Source organism: Eutrigla gurnardus (assembly GCF_963514095.1).
Source record: "Eutrigla gurnardus genome assembly, chromosome: 13".
Classification (NCBI taxonomy): domain Eukaryota; kingdom Metazoa; phylum Chordata; class Actinopteri; order Perciformes; family Triglidae; genus Eutrigla; species Eutrigla gurnardus.
The window spans coordinates 4169796-4189799 of NC_139936.1; the positions used below are offsets into that span (position 1 = coordinate 4169796).

The 20004-nt window shown below is 42.5% G+C and overlaps 2 protein-coding genes across 9 annotated transcripts; both read left to right on the plus strand.

The window, feature by feature from the left end:
- Nucleotides 1-4365: 4365 nt before the first annotated feature.
- ube2d4 (ubiquitin conjugating enzyme E2 D4) lies at nt 4366-12437 on the plus strand. The gene is made up of 7 exons (XM_084025810.1): nt 4366-4653; nt 6343-6406; nt 6549-6580; nt 6689-6766; nt 6873-6978; nt 9184-9277; nt 9650-12437. The coding sequence occupies exons 1-7, from the start codon at nt 4630-4632 to the stop codon at nt 9693-9695; spliced, it is 444 nt and encodes a 147-aa protein (XP_083881936.1). The 5' UTR covers nt 4366-4629; the 3' UTR covers nt 9696-12437.
- Nucleotides 12438-12942: 505 nt separating this feature from the next.
- On the plus strand, nt 12943-19895 carry dbnlb (drebrin-like b). Of its 8 annotated transcripts, none has more exons than XM_084024523.1 (15): nt 12943-13099; nt 14560-14615; nt 14851-14963; nt 15057-15131; nt 15535-15684; nt 16140-16217; nt 16626-16777; nt 16864-16918; nt 17176-17247; nt 17525-17648; nt 17969-18085; nt 18297-18472; nt 18690-18748; nt 19096-19183; nt 19617-19808. In XM_084024523.1, exons 1-15 carry the CDS (start codon nt 13017-13019, stop codon nt 19671-19673), a joined length of 1455 nt encoding a protein of 484 aa, XP_083880649.1. In that variant the 5' UTR covers nt 12943-13016; the 3' UTR covers nt 19674-19808. The 8 variants fall into 8 exon arrangements, with proteins under 8 accessions (XP_083880649.1, XP_083880650.1, XP_083880651.1 ...); XM_084024524.1 differs by having other exon boundaries at nt 17179-17247; XM_084024525.1 differs by having other exon boundaries at nt 12944-13099; nt 18398-18472; nt 19617-19895.
- Nucleotides 19896-20004: the final 109 nt, after the last annotated feature.

A 20004-nucleotide genomic window follows, 5' to 3' on the forward strand; every position in this document is an offset into this window, starting at 1 on the left:
GGAGGAGAAAATAAGCAATTTTAATGTTTTGTTTTTTAAGGGGGTGCATGTGAGGAGAAGGAGGAGGAGGAGGGGGGAGTTACCTCTTTATCATGCCTCACTATCCAACCTCTTGCCTCCCCTTTTTGGGCCTTTAGGAGCATCCTGTGACCCCCCGACCTCCTGGACAATAGAGGCCAGGACGTTTCCCAGTGAGCAGCGATGGAGCCAACAACAGGAACATGAGGGGTGCTCCTGGGAAACACACTGTTTATTGTGCAGCAGGATGGACCCCCCCCCCCCCCCCCTCCAGTCCCAGTCACTTACGTTCACACAGTCGCAGACGCACCGGCACACCTCCACACGGCGACAGGTGGCTGCTCTAATACCTCTGAATCATGTGGCAACAGTTATACAGAGGGAATGTGTGTGTGTGTGTGTGTGTGTGTGTGTGTGTGTGTGTGTGTGTGGGTGGCTGCAAAAGCACACAGATAACAAAGAGATTTCACTTTGCCCAAGGTCACTAAATATTACCACATGCAGCGACTAAAAGGACACTTTTCAACTCCTTTTATTGTGTTTTTATTATGAGCCTACTCTCTTTGTCCCGGGGCATTGTATCAGCTCTTGCTTTCTCTCGCCCGCAGATGATAAGTTTATATTTAGTCAGACTTTTTCTTTCTTTTCTTTTTTTTTTCGGATTTGATAACAGTACCAAGCCGTTTGTTGGTGCTGCCACTGCCTGTCTGTTTCGGAGGAAATCCCTCCTTTGTCTCCTCAAGGAAGCTCTGCAAACTGGGAAAACCTGAATTTGTCATCAGAACTTAAACAGCTGGAAGACATTTAATTACGGAGAGTCACCGCTAAACGTATTAGTCAACACTCCAGACTAGTTATTACCTAGGCTCTGGAGACCACTTATTGCAAGATCAGCACAGTAAAACAGTTTCCAGGGCTGTCAATCAACGTGCCAGAGCCGTGGAGCAACGCGGAGACACAGGGGGGCTCTGGGGATTGCTTTTTTAAGTGCTTAACCCCAGAGGATTACTGGTTCTTTATGACTATATGTGTGGTTTGTGTCTGTGCTCCACATGATGCACATCTGATAAGGGTGGATCAGAGGGGAAAGACACAGGGGGACTGGATCGGATCGCATTCTTTCTGCTCTCCAGACAGCCATTAAAGCCTGATAATCAGGGAAGAATGAAACAAAATAATGACGAATCCTCATAACTCACGCTTGCTCTTGTAATAACAACAGTGTTTCATTTAGTGGTATTGTTTTAATCCAAAACGTGGAGAGTAAAAATATGTTTTGACAAGAACTTGAAGTACTGGTTTTACCCAGAGACTATATATAAACATATGCACACTATGGTTTTACCTGTTTTTTTTTCTTCCTTTTTTATAATTACAAATGTACTTTAATACATTCCAAAAGTCTTCCACATAAAATTCACTACATTTCTTACTTTCCAAATGAATGTGTTACATGCTTTGCAACTTTAATCTGATGCATTGCTGCAGTTTGAAAGGCATCATTCTTCAAAATGAGTTTTTTTTTCGTATGTTGAAAAAGAGTCCAAAAAATGATATTCAGCAAACAAGTCATCATTCAGTCTGTCATTTTTAACAGGTTTGGTCTCTGAGAAACACTAAAGTGGAGTATTATTTTTGTGCTAGGACCCCTGCTTGTAAATGAGACATCCCGTAACCAGCTATGCAATTAGGCCAATAAAAGCAGCAGAGTAGTCTACGGCCACAGTTAAAGCATATAAGGCCATTTAATAAGCACATTCTTGAAGCTATAAATGTTTATATGATTGCATCATTTATGCACTGTAAGCCAGAAAAAAACATGCAGTCATGTACCAGCTTGTTTTAGTATCCAAAACACAAGACGGAGACGAGGGGAAAGCTTCATATTTCTCTTAGAATGGGACTTTTCGTTATTGATCCTCGCCAATAACGATACCCACAAAAACAAAAAAAGGAAGATTTGAGGAAAAGATTCGGACATTTTCTAGGTCAGAGGCCACCTTAACACTGACAAGCGAAATCAAATCACAGCTAAGGAAATGAGCCATGAAACACTGATTGCTCCGCACATAATGACCCTTTTTCCAGTTGCTTAGCTTAAGAACTATTTGATTGTTCAGAGTGCTGACTTCACTGCAAATATGAGCACTGCTTGCACATATTGCCTGAGTATATAATCAAATCAAGACCATTGATACAAGGGGTGAACAAATATCTCTTAGTATGTGGGAACAATGGATCTTTGTTCCACAAGAGAGCCCTCAGAAAGCTAATACACTGACCGAAGGTAGGACACCTCTGGGGACTGAGAACGCTCGCTTGTGCTCGGAATTAATTGGCTGTGCTTTTATTGGATAATTCAGACATTAGCGAGATCTATTTAAGTTAATTTTCGAAAATGACAGTGAGCGCATGTGCTTCGTCATGGCAATGGCAACCATGGGAAAATAGGGAATATGCTCGAGCTCGGACGCAGCTTTTTTTTCTGCGTAATTGCCGCAATAAGTGGGAATGCTCTCTCTGTTATACAATGGAACTTCCACTAACGGTGATTCATGTGACCAAAAAGACGGATCACTGAAGTATGTTCAGTCCGCGGTTTCAAATAACAGCACTATAGGCTATATTCCTCATGAGACGGGTCAGCTAAGCTGCTACTCCCACCCATATCATCCCAGTTCTGACACACTCACACCTTGGCTCATACATCAATTTGGAACTCGGGGCACCGGTCCTGTAACTAAAAACTCAACTTCTGCTCATAAGGTGGGAAATTCCCCAATGCGGGTCAGCGATACGTTGCCTTATAGGAACAGCATTTCTCGCTTATTACTTTGAACGTTTACAAGGTAGCATCACCCCGATATAACTGAAGGGCTCGCCGTGTCCGCTGCGAAACCCTGTAGGTTTAAAGTGCACACAGCAGCAGACCAAATGCGATTTGAGGTTTCAGAGGAAGCTGCAGAGAGGGAGGCTCCGTGAACCGAGGCTTTAAGCCAACAACGTGCGGGGCTCGACTGTGTTTGAAAACCTCATGCGGATGAATGGCCTCTCCAAGTAGACAAACTCAGAACACAAGGCCCCTGCTGCACAAGACCCAAACTGCTACCTCTGCTGCTGGCTGAATCTGATTACAGGCAGGCCCCTGAGGACAGGCAGGTCATTGAGAGCACAGAGATGAGCAAACAATAAGATATTATCTGAAGGAATCTTCAGCTTTCCAAAGGAAAATGGTCCCTCTCAGTGTCACATTGACGATAGGATCCTCAACCTGACACTGAATCAGCCATTTAAGAAGAATGAACACTGCGACCCATTCATACACACTCACTAAAATAATGAGAGCTCTTTTTTCACTCTTGTTTAAGACATATAAAGGGAAGCTCATGAGGCTTTGCGAGACAAGGCTGTGCAGAAACCGGAGCATGCAGCTGACTCAGATGAATATGCCTTTACAATGATTGGGTATTGAATGAACAATTCTATAGTCTTTTTTTTTCTCTTTCTTTCTTCTTATGTATGTGTAAATAATACACGTGTTTGGCTTCATTGTACTTTGCTGCTCCATTGTCATGTACTTTGTGTGCTCGAGACTATTCATTTAAACACAAAACTTTATATTAATTAATTTCTGCTGAGCGCGCAGCATTAGATTTGATAAGTGACGCAATAGATCTTGCAAAAAAGGAAAAGACAAAAACGATTTCCGGTCCAAGTTGTACAAAATCCATTCTGGCCAGGTCTTTCCTGTGTGTGTGTGTGTGTGTGTGTGTGTGTGTTTGTGTGTGTGTGTGTGTGTGTGTGTGTTTTTGCTCTTTTCAAATAGTGACATCTTGTGGACGCCTGGCCTCACTTATTGTGTTGGAGTCACTAACCTGTTGTTACAAATCCGTGTATCTCTAGTATTGTGAATTGACGGTGACTGCATTAATGTTTAAAATAATATATTGATAATATTTGCAGTATAAATGTATAATTAAAATAATCAAATTATTATTTTTAGTTTAGCATAAGGCAGCATATATGAAGTATTGATATGTAAATGACAAACATAAGGAACATAATTTGTAGTCAGAGCTAAAACATAGTTAAGAATCCGTAAAAGGAGGGAAAAACTTATAATCAAATTAAATTTTAATAAAAAAAAATATCAGGAGGCCACGTACAGCTGTTTTTTTTAAACAATCCTTTGAATTATATGCCATAAAACCTTTAAATAGATATATATGCATTTTGGAACTACAAGCATGGAAGCCGTAGCCCCGGGATCGTCGACTCACGATTTGCGAAGCGGTAAAAAGTCTCGCGATATTACCAGAACCCATTTTTTGACAGGCAAACGCCGAAAGGAACGAGATGAGTGGAGAAGCAGCAGCAAAGTAGCTCCGGTTGTTCTGTTGCAAGCGAACGAAAGACCGAAGAGTTAACACACCATTCCGTCGCTTAGCTCGAACCCGAAACCACAAGCACCACAAGCCTGCTATATATCAGACGCGATTTCCCGAGTGTGCGTAGAAGTGAGGTTTGGAAGTACGCGGCAGAAAGCCAACAGTGTATGTGTTGAGGGGCTAGCTGTTAGCTAGTAGCCTACCTAGCCTAGCCATTGATGCAATGGCGTTGAAAAGAATCCAGAAGGTGAGTGTACATTTTTCTCCCATGTTCTACCCTTACCTTATGTTATTCTGTGAGTGTGTACGTGTGTGTGAAGGGGGAGGGGGTCCTGTGAGTGTGTAGCCTTTTAATTTATCAGTCACATAACATTACTTGTTTGTTTTTGTGCTCCTTTTTCGAAAAAAAACAAAAACCAACGTTCACAGACAAAGACGAGCCTCGTTGGTGCATCGCTACGGCAACGACACACTTAAGCTATGGACAGAAACAGCGCCATTATTGTTGACAGCTTAGTTTTGTTTTTAATGTTTTTTCTTTATTTTCTTAGCAGCTTGTCGGTGCGCCATTTAAAAAATGTGGCTAATGTTTTGGTTTCAACTGGCGGGACTCTTAAATTCTTAGCTCGGCGGTTTGTAGCTTTCCGGCCGGTAACTAATAAGTGTGGCTCTCGGTGTTGTTTGGTCGCTGAATGACAGATGCTTTGCCTGGATCCAAAATTGAACCCTCGGTGTCGGCGTAACCATATATGGAATGGCAAATGGGCCACTGGAGTAGGCCACGGTGTGTTATTTATATAACAGAATAGATAGGCTTCCTTTCAAGAGACCGTTAAATAACAGTCTTAATGTCCATTAGACCGATCTGCCGTTCCTGCTGTGGTGCGTTCGCGACTTGTTCATGTAACCTTAGTAGTCTAAACTGAACTAAAATATTTAACAAGGCACCTGTCCTACAACTATAATTAACATGTCAACAATCCCTGGAGCTGGGTCGGCTTCCTGTTTGTCCTGTGCGCTTACAACGGTTTGATTTTACGCAAACCGGCCGAACCGGTGTTCTGACTAAATACAGTTACCGCATCCTGCCAGATTAGTCTAATGAACCTGTGTTAATGTGGTTAAGTAGCTCATTCTATTAGGTAGGAATACCTTTATAAATGTGGGTCAAATTATAGGCACGTCCTCTCGGGGATATATATTTTTCTTTACACGCCTCTGAAATGCACTCCACATGTGCACCATCATGTCGTCATTCTGATGGTTTTGTCTAGATTTTTACTCCAGACTTGAGCTGCTAAGTGTCTTGACAGGCCGTGCAACAATTTTCTACTGTCTGAGCAAAGTGTTGCTTTAATGGCACATGAATGTAAGCAGTGCAGGAAGATCTGGGGTAATTTTATAACTAAGCATTCAAGCCATTTTTTCGGCTTCATGCACCACTGAGCAACTTTCATAGGAATGAACAGGGCCCCACCAGGAATGCTGTTTCCAGTTTTCTTGATACTTCCATGGGCCCCACCCTAGGAGCTTAACTGTACAGCAAGCATAGCTGCCGCTGTAAAGACTCGCTGTAATTACACACTCAAATTTGGGGTTGCACCCCCAAAAAAGTTTACTTGGCCCACTTTACATAAAGCCTGACAATGTATGGATTAAGCCCCAGTGAAGTTTCAAAGATGCTGCAAAATATAATTATTTCCCAAACGTTAGGATGATTGAAATTATTACAAAATAAATGAATCCATAATCCAAGACATGTAGAGCCTTGTTCCATAATGTGCAGCTCAAGCAAAAGTATATTTTTTCTCGTACCTACATCTTTGCATTATAAATAAATATAAAATAATAACTCCTTATTTGTGATTTCCAGGTGTTGCAATACTGTAATTGACTGGAAAATAACTGTTTTATTATGTGATTGTCTTGCCTTTAGGAGCTGGCGGACCTGCAGAGGGACCCGCCTGCTCAATGCTCCGCTGGACCAGTTGGAGATGATTGTAAGTAGTGAGGAAATGGTGTATATTTGCTACATATAAATCAGATTAAGATTACATCATAAGAGTATTCTGTACATCAGGGGTTTGCATCCAAATGTATATGCTAAATCCGTTATTAATCCTTTGTTAATCTTTTCCCCAGTGTTTCATTGGCAGGCAACAATAATGGGTCCCGTAAGTGAAACTTTATCCTTAACCATTGAATTACGGTTGAAATATGAAACGGCAACAATTACGTTTTCTGTCGACTAACTTATCTTGCTTCTATTTTTATTTCAACAGAGTGACAGCCCATATCAGAGCGGAGTGTTTTTCCTCACCATTCACTTCCCGACAGATTACCCCTTCAAACCACCCAAAGTGAGGGCATAACTTCTATTTCAACTCACTCCTCATTCATTCATTTTACTGTGATAAATGTAATTGGCTCCCTGGAAAATGACGTTGTTTTCCTGTTTTGTCATAGGTTGCATTTACAACAAAAATTTACCACCCGAATATCAACAGCAATGGAAGTATTTGCCTGGATATACTGAGATCACAGTGGTCACCTGCACTTACAGTATCAAAAGGTAAGGGATGAAACAATATTCACACTAGTGTGTTGACTTTTGCATTTATTAAAACGGTGTTGAATGTTGACTCGGTGTACACGACACTCGGGGCCCTGACTATGTCACAGCTATATATGATGTAGGGTTGCACGGTATACCGGTACTAATTTGGTACCGGGGTACTGAGGCATTTAAAACGGTACTATATTGCATTTGGACGGGACCGGTACTTGCAGCGCCGCCGGCAGCGCCCGCAACAGCGCGGCGAACTCGCCACGTGACGTCACCGCGTTGTAACTACAGCTGAGAGGACGAGGAGCGAGCCGCAGCTTGGGGAGATAAAAGGCAAGCCGGAGGAAACCGCTAGCAAGTTAGCGAGCAGCATAGACTGGAGCAACAAACTGAGCAGGAGGAAAGCTTGGAGAGAGAGAGAGCGAGAGAGCGAAGCACGGAGAGGAGACTGGCTGCTGCCACCGTCATCACGCCGCAACTTGCGGACAAACCAGCGCCGCGAAGTGCGATACGGCCGTACTTTAGCTTAAAACAAATGCGCAAAGCGAGGCAGTTAACGCCGATGCACCACTGTGTAAACGGTGTTTAAAAACATGCATGGCTAACGTGGAAACACCTCCGACTTATCCAAACACTTAAAGGACCAGCACCCAGACCTGCACACTGAGCTCAGGGAACGACAGGTCATTTACTCAGGAAGAAAAGTCACATTCATGCTAAAAGCAAGCGCCACCCCCCTTCACTCTTAACAGAAGTAGCTCTGGAAGAAAAAAATAGAGCTGGTTTATTTATATTATTATATTTTACATTATATTATTGTATTTATATTTTGACATTTTTAAAATTGTGTGCATTAGAAAAGCTTGTCTTTGTGGTATTTTATTTTATTTACTGATTAATATGTTATTGTTCTAAGATTTTCTATTAAAATAAAGTCAGTAATGACATTTTTTGCGTTCACTTTTTATTTGAAAAAGTATCGAAAAGTACCGAAACACATGTTGGTACCGGTACCGGTACCAAAATGTTGGTATCGTGACAACACTAATATGATGCAAGCTGTATCAAAGGTGCCATATACGAGTTTGGGAGCATTTCTGTTGCTTCTCAACGGCTCTCAACATGGCGACGGCTGAGCCGGTGGCTCGATAAGTGCTAGCAAAAGTGTTGACGGAGCTAACAGTGTTTACCTGAAGGGGGGCTGTAGGGTGGGTGCTATGTTCCTGCAACGGCGGCGCCGGGCGTGGCGGAGTTATCAGCTGTAAACTCAGGTGAGATCAGCAGCCGTGAGCTCGCCATTGGGGCGTGCTCACATGCCAGCCCAGCTATGTCAACAAGGCAAGCAGATGCTCAGATTACAACACACACAGAGGGAGAGTGATTTAGTTCTCTGCTCAGGTTGACATTACTCCACAGCAAATTGTTATATTGTTATATTATATTCCAAATAATACAACTTTTAATGTTATTAGCTACAGTTTGGCGTGACAAGTCAACATGTCTATTTGTAGTAGGGTGTATGGGGGATATGGGTGTTACCACAATCCCTCTGCCCAGGGTGGCAAATCTACGTTGGAAAAAAAAGAATTGTGACTGCATAAACGGATTCAGAAAGTAAATGTTTACTTTAAATGAATACTTGCAGTTTGGTGAGACAAGGGAAATCTTGATGGTGCCACAATCTGGCCAACCTTAAACTCCAAGAGCTCTTCAGATGTCGTGTTTACTTCCCCAGTGCTTACATGCTGTACAAGTGTACATGCAACAAGAACATTTTGGAAGAAATGTTATTTCTTGTCACATTGCAGCATCTAAAGACAACTAACTTTCAAATACATTGTACAGATAATTCTTGATTCTGATTGCTGCTCTTCTCATTCATAGCAGGCATCGTATGAATGTTGAGTCTTGACGCTCTCAATCATGGGTTTGGACTTAATGTCAAATAAGGTCCATGACAAGTCAGAAAGAATGGAGTCCTGCATCAAATTAAGTTTTAATAGCACACATAAATATGAAAGTGTCCGTGAACAGGCATTACCTGTACACATTTGATCGTTATTCTCAAGGAACAAACGCAATCAATTTTATTATATATTGATATTCTCTTTTATCAATATCGCTTGGCCCTCAGGTCAAAATACCTGGATGTGATGGTGTTAACTAATAATGTAGTGTAATCTAATTACTTTCTGATTCATTCTTCCACAGTATTATTGTCTATCTGCTCTCTTCTTTGTGATCCAAACCCGGACGACCCACTGGTACCAGAGATCGCTCATACGTACAAGGCTGACAGGGAAAGGTGAGTGAGAATCACCACATGACGCTCGCTGTTAGGCATGGGATGATATGAAAACTTCACAATTATCCTGCCAATATTATATCATCCAGATAATCATCAAAATGTGCTTAAAACGGTAAAAATGGCACTAGAACATACTGATATCACTTAATATTTGAATTGCATCACAGATGAGACACATCTTTGTTTTAAGTGAACATCCTTTTTAGTGAAAGTAAATCTTAAATAAGATACATAAAGAATACATTTTGTATTTATTCCAATGTGTTTTTGTGTGCTGTATATTTAAATCAGGCTCTGTTTTTACAGATAACGTTTTTAGTTTTCACATCCACCTGAAACCTCCTCTGAACTTTGCATGTGTTTTTGCAGGTACAACAAATCGGCAAGAGAATGGACACACAAGTATGCAATGTGAAAACGCCAGGGGAGATCAAAATGCAAATGAGAACAAAAGAAACCCGTTTGATTTGTAACGTGAGGCAAATGAGCAACAGAGGGGGGGAAAATATAGACAACAACCCATCTTTTGGAGGAGGAAGTGATGCAATGAGGTACAGTGCCACCTGGCTTTCCATGTGCTGAGCTGCTACCATGTGCCGTCCTTCATGACTTGTATGGATCTGCTGAGCAGGACCTGATGGGCTCCTTAAAGCACTCCCATATGGAATACCGGAAACATCACAGTCCATACCGCCACACTCAGACTTTAAACTGTTACTCCTGCTATTGTGATCATCACCATCAGTGTTGCTATTCATACTCCCCATTCTCACTGTCAACGAGTCGTGTTGTTGTGGTACTCAGAAGCGAAGTGTTTGATTTATTTGGGGGATTGGCTCTCCCTTCCTTTTCAGAGGTACTGTCTGTGTCCCACTGGATGTCTTGTTATTACTGTATTTCCATGTATTTAGTGGCCTTTCTGTGTTATTGTTTTTTTTTCGGTACATGTGCAATTGAGGCAGAATGTTCCCTGTTCAACACAAAATGGTGCGGTGCCATTACCAGCAGCTGATCTGGTGGCACATACTGTCTCTACCCGAAACAATGTGAAAGATGCAAAGAAGGATTGGCCTCTTATCGCCCACACTGCATTTTAAAGCGAAAAAAAAAAAGGGTATTTAGTGCTTTTTTTTTGAAGGACAGTGTAGAGCTGCTGTTAAGAGCTAGCTGGCCCTCGCCTCTCTGTTATGAGGCTCCGTAGGGTGACTGTCAACTTCCATTTTTCTCACACATGCTGTCATCGCCGTTATATCCTGTATAACACCCAAATGGCTGGTGTCCATAGTGCACAAAACACTACTGTTGTTTGACTCGTTACTTGTTGTGTAGCTGTGAACATAGCTACTCTCTGGCATTATAGCTGAGCTGTGTGCCACCTCCTCAGTACAGTTTCTCAGGTATCTAACCAAATCATCAGCCTTTACATGCCGTGACCCATGGTGAGAAAAATGACCAGATCCCATATCATCATCAGCAGCCTTCTTAAAAATTGTACCGATCTCAGTTCAGTGGTTTGCTCATATTAAAGCAAAATGCTCACGCTCACCCTGAGGAGACTCAATGATCAAAAAAAGACAGGTTCATGAAGTTCGTCATGCATATTGGCCCTAATGGCCTGTGTTGCACAAAAATATGCTGTCCCATGTCACATAGAGGGGTGCTTTTTTTGTGTTTTCACTATCCCTTTCCTTTTCGTCACCATCTGTTTATTTTTTGGAACAACACTTGGATGTGAGCAGCTTTTTAAACAACGCTGTTAAACGTGTACATACTACTGTTTCTAACATGAATGGCCTTTGGTTACAGTTGACGTCCGTTTTACTCAAAAACAGGAACGTAAAACACACTTGGCATGACAATTTTATCGGCTTTAAACCTCGAAGTGATGTCAGGATTGTCTGGATTTCATTGTGGTCGTATTGGGCTCTGCAGATGTTTGTTTTTGTTCTGGGATTAACAATCCACACTGACGGTACAGCAGTTTGTCTCAGTGATACATTCGTGACCTTTTGTATTGTATCTTTTGAACTAAGCTTTAGTGATAGGCTTTTTCTTTTTCTTTTTTCCATTCATGTCACCAGAATTGAATACGATTGTGATGTGTCATAATGTAATATTGGTTTTACTATAATCCATTGTGGCTGTTGGGTAAAATAGTGAGGAAATGCTTTGAATTCATTCTTTCTTTCGTTTCTTTTTTGTTTCTTTTTAGTCATGGCTCATAATGTGCTGATGCTGCCAATATAAGGGAATTGTTTGATATTATAAAGGGGAAGAAATTTAGTTATTGAGTGAACTTATCCAGAGAAGTCCATACTAAAGCATGAACATTTTTAGAGGCTTTGATTGTAGAATTAACACCGTGGTTTAGCCACCAAACCTAGATTTTCATCTTTGTTAGCTGCTGTACAGAAAGTTGTCAAAAAACAAGTTGTCCTGAAATACACTATACACTAAAACGTTTAAAAATATATATCTATCCTCAAAAATGCAGTGAAGGTCTTTCTTTGCTACCAGACCACAAGTGAAAAACGATGCGCGGAACGGCTCTAGTTCAGACTTTGTGTGCATTGCTTGTTTGTTCGTTTAGCTATATTTATTTGTTTGAAAGCGGAGTATCTCTCAACCGTGCGATTGAATGCAGTTTTAATTCATCATGTGAGTGGGTGTGACATTGACGTCTTGTCCAGCGTGCTCGATAGAGTTTATATAGGCAGCTTGGCATGCTTTTGCACTCCGGGGAACCTTCTCACAGCCATTTGCCAGATATCAGGGATTTCGTTACAATTCATCTGCCTACCCACCTCTGACTAAAAATTTTAGCCTTAACCCTCATTTTGTATATACACACAGAGAACATCGTGAACTGTACATTTTGCTATCAGGGCTGTATCATCAACCCCCCCACCCCACCCTCCACAAAAAAATGGGCGATTCATTTTAATCAGAACACATGGTAACCTGCTTGAGCGGTACGAATATTTCTGTTGAAAATGTCAGCCTGGCTTTCTCTGAATGCAGGACCAGCCTTCATGCATCTTTAAAAAAATTCTGAGTATGTGTGCTTGAAATGCCACCACGAACGTCCACTTGACCTCACATAGCCTACACATGATAACTGACCTTGACATGACATATAAATAAAGCTCATCTTGGTTTCCCATTGTCTGCAGTCATTTGTTTTTTGTGTGTTTGTCTTTATGTTATTATGTAATAACTAACAGCAGTATGAGCAGGAACCAGCTGTGCATTTTAGAAGAGCAGGTGTCAATAACAAGATATAATGTTATAAATTAACAGAGAAATGTAATATTGTACATGCACTTATTGTGTTTTCCACGTTAAAGCAATAACTAATGTAAAAAAAAAAAAAAGGAAAAAAGTTGCTGTTAATGTATTGCTCTAGGGTGCGTTTGATTCAACGAGACGTCATGCGAGGTTCGTGCGGTGTTGGCAACACAATCTGCGCGCTGATCGATATTTCTGCTGTTTTTTTCTTCTCACGATCATAAAGTGAGACATCTGTTCGTTTTAATAATTAATTGGATCGCGCAAATTCATAGCGGAGTTAATACTAATAAGATACGCGCACTAGCTCCGCGCCTACGGGGTGTCGCGGTGAGTAAAGCGCAGGCGCACTGGCTAGACGAGCTGAAAGTCAGCATCTTCGCCACTCCTCCCTATTAGGAAGGGCGCATCCCGGATAGCTAGCTGGCTAGCTGTACTCAGCGCAACGATGGCAGTTAACCTCAGCAAAAACGGGCCCGCTTTAACGTCTGCATTCAAAGAGGTGGTAGATGAAAAGTCCAGTACCAACTGGTAAGGAGCAGTTTTTTTGTAAAAAATAACAAAACTAACAGCGTTAGCCCTGTGTAGGAGGCGCTGTGCTAGCTTCTGTGTTAGCTAGCGTTGAGTCGTCAAGTAAGTTAACGGTAACCTAACGACAGAAACTTAACCTGTGAGTTACTGTTAACTTAACTGTTAACCGCACATGACCTTCTGCTCGTTAAATTAGCGACAACTTAGCTTCAGCTAATAGTCAGCTTTATGGGCGTTTAGCTTACTCAACATTTAGTGTATTAACGTGAAAGATGAGCTAACTGAATAGCCAGTAACATTGTTAATTAGCTAGGCAACCAACTGTTAATGCCTCCTATGTATTAGTATTTTCATCATGTTTCGTCATGAATTTGGGGGTGAATAACCTTAGGTTGGATCAGCTACCTCGCTCACTTCCTGGTAGGATATCAGAAGTGAAATATGGCCCAAATATGTGAAGTCAAAAGCCAGGAACTTCCTCTTGGCCTTATCTCACGCGACAAAAACGTGCCTTCGCTTTGCCTTGTGGCTGAAATTAAACCTGTTGAAGACAGCTGCAGTGTTTAAGGGTGACCTCGATTAATTAGTTAATCCCGGGGAGTCCTGCTGGCCCCAAAAGGTGTTTCCTTTACATGTCCTCAACTTGCTGTGACTGTAGGGGCTGGTTTTGTGTGCTGCAAGTAAAAGTGAAAGATGTGGAAACAAAGAAGTGATCAGTCATAAAGAGTTTCATTGGTGAGGAAGTTCCTTTTGCACAACTGTATACTTAAGTGTGTACTAAATCCACTGTACTGATCAGGAGCATCTGCTTTTTAGAGGCCTCTAGACCTGCTAGTGAGCTTTTATTCCAGATTTCTTTTTATTGTTGCACACATGAACATGCAACTGTTCTGAAATTGCCATACAAGGTAGATATTTAATTGCCACTGTAATGTGCAATAATGACAATAATGCAAGCAGATCTAGAATATTCTGCAGGAAAGCAGGCCAAATAAGGATTTGTTTTCTATTCAATGGAATATTATTTTCAATCTTCTCTGTGTGCCATTTAAATTGAGCTGCAACTAAAGATAATCTTCCTAATTTGCAGATTATCTTCTTGATAAATGGAATATCTGTCTCGACCCTTGTAAAAATGAGATAAAGACGCCCATCATGACTTGATCATGAGATGTCTTGCTTTGCGCAGTTGAGCAACAACAAAACCTGACGATTTTCATCAAGTAAAGGCAGTAAATCTGCACATTTTAGATTTCATTTTGTTGGTATTTCTGCTTGGAAATATAACTGATATAAATGGATTCACAGACTTACAACTTACCATCCAATATTTACATTCTCCCCCATTGTTTAGTTGAGTATGAAATGTTGCAGAACAGCCTCCGGAACAAACTCCATTCTGTCTCTGTGTGATCTGTTCAGCTGGCATTTTAATATCCTTAATCCTGTGTTTTCCACAGGGCCTTGTTCACCTACGAGGGAAACAGTAATGATATCCGCCTGGCAGAAAAGGGAGGTGAGGAACTGAGCCGATATTGTTATCGGGTTTTTTTTATGACTCCCAACACGATATTATCAAATGTGTGCAGGAATTTCATTGTCAGCATACAGTTGCGGTTGTGGAATAACGGTACAAAAGGAGTGCTTGCCTCTGCGTTCTCACCCCATCATTTTGAAAGAGGAAAAAATGTCCACAGTTACACAACCAACCACAGTAACCATTTAACTTTTCCACAATGTTTATGTGTTAGATGGAGGGCTGGAGGAGTTGGTTGAGGAGTTGAACAGTGGAAAAGTGATGTACGCTTTCTGTCGGGTCGTGGATCCAAATTCTGGCCTGCCTAAATATGTCCTCATCAACTGGGTTCGTGCTGCACTTCACTATCGTACTATCGTACGTTTGTTTGTCCACCTTGAGGCCCTCCTTGAAGGCGTGCGGTGACCGTTTCTGTTTCAGACTGGAGAAGGAGTGAAGGATGCCAGGAAAGGAATATGTGCAAACCATGTCAGCTCCATGGCCAATTTCCTTAAGGTACCACTGCACCAATTTTTAACTGTAGTTTTTAAATATGCATTTGCATTTCTACTTATGTTTGCAGAGGTTATTTGTGTGCTAAATTGCATGTCAATTATGGCTTTGAGCTGGACTTAAACGGGACCTACTATTCTTTTCTGTTTCCCACTTTCCTTTAGTTTGTTTTTTTATACTGAATATATATCTGTGCATGTAAGAGGTTTCCAGAATTGCAAAGCCTAAAGTCCCAGTCCCAGCGCAGTGTTGGAATAGTGCAACGCCTTTGTTGGATTGGTGTCATTCATGTCATACCAGCAAACAGCACATGTAAACAAATTATTGGGTGGTTCATGCTAAAACCAAGAGTGCAGCTGCAGATGTTTCCCTCTTTGTGTGACCTTTTTATTTCATGCTGTTTCAGGGGGCGCATGTCACAATAAACGCCCGAGCAGAGGAGGACGTGGAGCCAGAGGTGATCATCGAAAAGGTGGCCAAAGCCTCGGGAGCCAACTACAACTTCCACAAAGAATCCTCCAGCCGCTTCCAGGACAGCGGTCCTCAGGGTCCAGTGGTATGCGACGCATGCAGTTCCTGCCTTGTGCCCTCCTGTTTGCTTACGTTTCACGCTAGTGAGATAAGCAGATCTTAACTGAGCTCCTTAATGTCAAAATGTGGATATTTTTGAAGTGTTTGTTTTTTCTTCTCTTTGTTACGTCCGCACACACCGAACCAGCTTTCAACAAACAAACAAACTCTCCAGAAGAGAGAAACAGATGGGGGTTGGCCTATGAGAAAGTTCTCTATATGAGAGAAACCACCATTGGTTCACATCTGAAAGTTGTTAAATGATCACTATAAATTAGGCACATTCATATTTTAACCCACTATCTAGTATGACATCACTTGGAGTGAAGATAAACATTTACATTTTTATCCAGTTAATGAATAAAGTAGTTCTTTTTTTTCTTCTAGTTTTAATGTAAAATGTTTACACAATGGTATTAAATTGTGGTTTCCTGGATGCAGGGCTCAGTCTACCAGAAGACCAACGCCATGTCCGAAATCAAAAAGACCAACAAAGACAACTTCTGGGCTCAGGCAGAGGTAAGCTCCTGCTGAGACGATAACCATCTCCTAAAAACGACTCCCTAAGAAATGTAATTTCTGTGCAAGATGTTTTTCAGTCATTCATTGAAATTGCAAGAACTCTGCGAAAGTTTGCAGTTTTGACACATTTCCATTTCTCTTTAAAAGCCTGTGTAAAAAAAATAAAAAATACAAGGCAGGCAGTTTTTTTTTTATCCATCACAATTGTAACCGTAGTCAGCGAAAGCATTCTTGTAGCTTTGTCCTTTGTCTGCAGTTTTGGCTCATCACCATACCTGTCACAAATACCCCCAGAAAGTGGTGCTGGTTGCAGCTTTCTGAGATAAACTATTCTGACATCAAGCTTTTTAATGCAAGATACCAAAGCCCATCGCTGACCTCGTTAGCTGGTTTTTGGCTTTTTAGAAAGAAGAGGAGAAGCGGCGTGTGGAGGAGCGTCGCAAGGCCAACGACGAGCGCCAGCACCTGGAGAAGGAGAGGAAAGACCGAGAGGCCGTGGAGACGGTGCAGAGGGACAAACGGGACAAGGAGAGGGCTTCTCAAATCGACCAACAGAAGTAGGTATTCGCTGAAGGAAACGCACACTCGTTAAAGCCACTTTTTGAAAGGGTTCAAATTCCACATCCTCTTGTTTGTTGAGCAGGAAGTACCAGCAGCAGCAGGAGACTGAGAGTAAAGACCGGGAGAAGCAACGCTGGGTGAGTGTCTCACCAGATTGCACTTTGAGTCAACTTTATAACCGTGAAGTGACCCGACAGAGATGTAAAGGAATCGGAAATGAGTGTGAACGTGGATCGGTGTGAAATTGAAATCGACTTTCGTATTGAGTGTTACCTACTTTCCGATTTTATTTTTCAAGTTAAGTAATAAGTTTCGGTAGTGCATGCGCATTTTGTTAAGTCAGCAAAGGTATAGCAATCGTCAGCAGTGCCAACATTGATATGGACGTTATCAGGAGGAGCAGGAGGAGAACCAGGCAGCCCAGAAGGCAGCAATCAAGAGAGGTGAATCTGTGGAAAAGGCCAATGTGAGTTCCCCGGAGTGCTGTCTTCTGGCCAAACTACTTTCCACCCTTTTTTTCTTGCCTGTTTCAAAACATGTCTTTCTAATCAACTGTGAAGCTCAACAGCACACTCATATTCCACTCTTTACTGCATGAGCTCTCTTTTTCTCTGTGATCATTTTTACGGAAATCACACATTACGCCTGCTTTGTAGTTTTTCTCTCAGCAACAGTTCTCACTGCGTTATTAATAACCGGCGACCGTCTGGAGCTTATTGTATATATTATGAATTATTTTCTAGGAGGCGGCTTCTCTGATCTCTCAGCGCGCTCTGAACCCCAGAGAGATGTTCAAGCAAAGAGAGCGAGGAATAACTCCCAGTGACTCAGACGTCCCCTCTGCTGGCCCTGCCAGCCCCCAGCCAGGTAACACCGACCTCCACATTGATCTGGTTGCTTTAAATGTCACAGCCTCTCCCGCAGTACTGCAAAGCTCTCTCAGCCTCTCTCTCTCTCTCTCTCAGCTAGCGGAAAGTACAAAGCGGTGATTTTGTTTTTGATTGCCTCCCTACGCTGTTCTTCTCCAGAGCTTTAACTCTCCATCAGACTGCATAACTGTCTCATAGTCGTACTTAACGCTGTGTCCGCCCCCCCATCATGGTCTCTGCCTTTCTTCTTCTTCTGTTCAACCTGTTTTCTCTCGTCCATTTTGTTTTCGGGGGCTTCCATGTGTGTCTCCGCCACAGGGCGTCTGCAAAGCCCGTTTTTGTCTAAGCCTACGTATGAAAGCGAGCAAGCCAGCTCACCTCAGCGCCAAGCTTCTCCTGTGCCAGCAGGATCTGCCTCTCCTGTCCCTGCCACAGGTGTGAGCTCACACACACACACACACACACACACACACACACACACACACACACACACTCTAGTGCATACACAACATTTCAACTTAACGTAAAGCTTCATGCTTCATTTCTCAGTGTTGTTTCTGTGTGGGATCATCTTCATTATCATCATAATCACAACTTGCATCATGAGTCATGCTTCCATTCAATGCTCCTCTTGTTTCCTGAGAAGCTTCCAGATCTGACAGTGGTGGTGGTTTCATGCCTGTGTGGACTTGTGAACGTGTTCCCCCTGTGTACATGCATGTCTGTGCTTGTGTGTTGGATGATAAGAGCCTGATGTGGATGATGGGCAGTCCAGGTGTGAGTTTGATGAGCAGGAGGCGTCCCCCCAGGAGCAGTGTGAAGGTGGGGCCCATTTCACACAACACCAGTGTTAAGCATCAGCTTTCCAACCCCTCGCCATCTGTTTGTCCTAAACGAACGTTTGTGATTTGTTGTAAGCTCACATTATACCCTCCATCCAAACCGCTGCTGTCAGGATCAGCTGCTGCTGCTGCCCCCTGCTGGTAGGTAGACGGCCCGGCTCGGACTAATCTCACTGATGGTAATCTGTGGTTTTCAGAGACGCCACCGGCTGCCGACTCCTACGTCCAAGAGACGGCTTACGAAGAGCCAGCTCAGGTGATTATTTACTTACCTCTAGCAGGAAAATGTTGCATGCAAATCAATAAAATGTGGTTACTCAAGTCAAGCAATCTGATTGGTTCATAGCCATAATATAATAACCTTATTCCACTGCTGCGATGTCTAATTCCTTTGCACTTTCAGTATCAGCCGTCTCTGAGGCCACCGTTTTTATTATGAACTTTCATAATTATTAATAAATAAAGAAAATTACTTACATGGGAACGTGACTACAACTTTCATATGGTCATCATTTATTTATGTTTTATAGAAGCAGTAGCTCACTTTGGTCCCTGACATGTTTTGATTATAGCTGGTTGTGTTGGTCTTTATTCCGTCTCCAGGTGGAGGAGAATAACGCTGCTGAGGAGGCTGCTGACGAGACACCAGACAGAGGCACCTGTGCCAGAGCTCTGTACGACTACCAGGCTGGTGAGTTCTTATATCACTACACCAGACTTCAGAAATTAGTCAAGTCACTGTTAGACGACCTCCCATCGGTGGAAAATCATTCAAACCAGACTCGTGGCGTACTGCGGCGGCACACATCAAAGCCACACACACACACACACACACACACACACACACACACACACACACACACACATTGTCAGTGTGGAAGTGAGTGAAGCTATAAAGTTCAGTTTGTACCACCTGCAAGTCAAAAATTAGCCGTGGAGGAAGGCCTTACAAACATTTGTAGGAGTGAACGCAGGTCCTGTAACAAATGATTTCATTGGTTTTATTATGAACAATTTAATTAAAGTGTTCTATGAAAAAAGTTACAAAAAATGTGTGTGCTGTCAAAAATAGAAAATCAGGAAGTTAAAGTGTTTCATACTGTAACTCTGCTCTTCCCCTCCAGCCGACGACACCGAGATCTCATTCGATCCCGACGACATCATCAACGGGATCGAGATGATAGACGAGGGCTGGTGGCGCGGCTACGCCCCAAATGGCCATTTTGGAATGTTCCCAGCCAATTACGTGGAGCTAATGTAGCCCAGCCCCCCCCCAAATCCCCTCAACCCAGATTATCACACTGGCAACCCCCAGAGGACATCTGCAGTACGACAACACACACAGTCAGTCCTCACACTCTCGTGGTCAGGCTGAAGCAACGACCCTCCACATCACGGACCGGTGGTCATCGAGGGCCCGACGGTCATCGAGGGCCCGACGGTTTCGACATCTCTCCTCTTTTCCAGAAAGCATTGTCGATGTTGTGAGCAACTGATGGCATAGTTTAGGGA

Coding starts and splice junctions, on each gene's coding strand:
- ube2d4 (XM_084025810.1), top strand. CDS start 4,630: ATGGCGTTGAAAAGAATCCAGAAG. Junction 4,654..6,342: donor CGTTGAAAAGAATCCAGAAG/GTGAGTGTACAT, acceptor TCTTGCCTTTAG/GAGCTGGCGGACCTGCAGAG. Junction 6,767..6,872: donor ACCCCTTCAAACCACCCAAA/GTGAGGGCATAA, acceptor GTTTTGTCATAG/GTTGCATTTACAACAAAAAT.
- dbnlb (XM_084024523.1), top strand. CDS start 13,017: ATGGCAGTTAACCTCAGCAAAAACGGGCCCGCTTTAACGTCTGCATTC. Junction 14,964..15,056: donor AATATGTCCTCATCAACTGG/GTTCGTGCTGCA, acceptor TTTCTGTTTCAG/ACTGGAGAAGGAGTGAAGGA. Junction 17,649..17,968: donor CCCTGCCAGCCCCCAGCCAG/GTAACACCGACC, acceptor TCTCCGCCACAG/GGCGTCTGCAAAGCCCGTTT.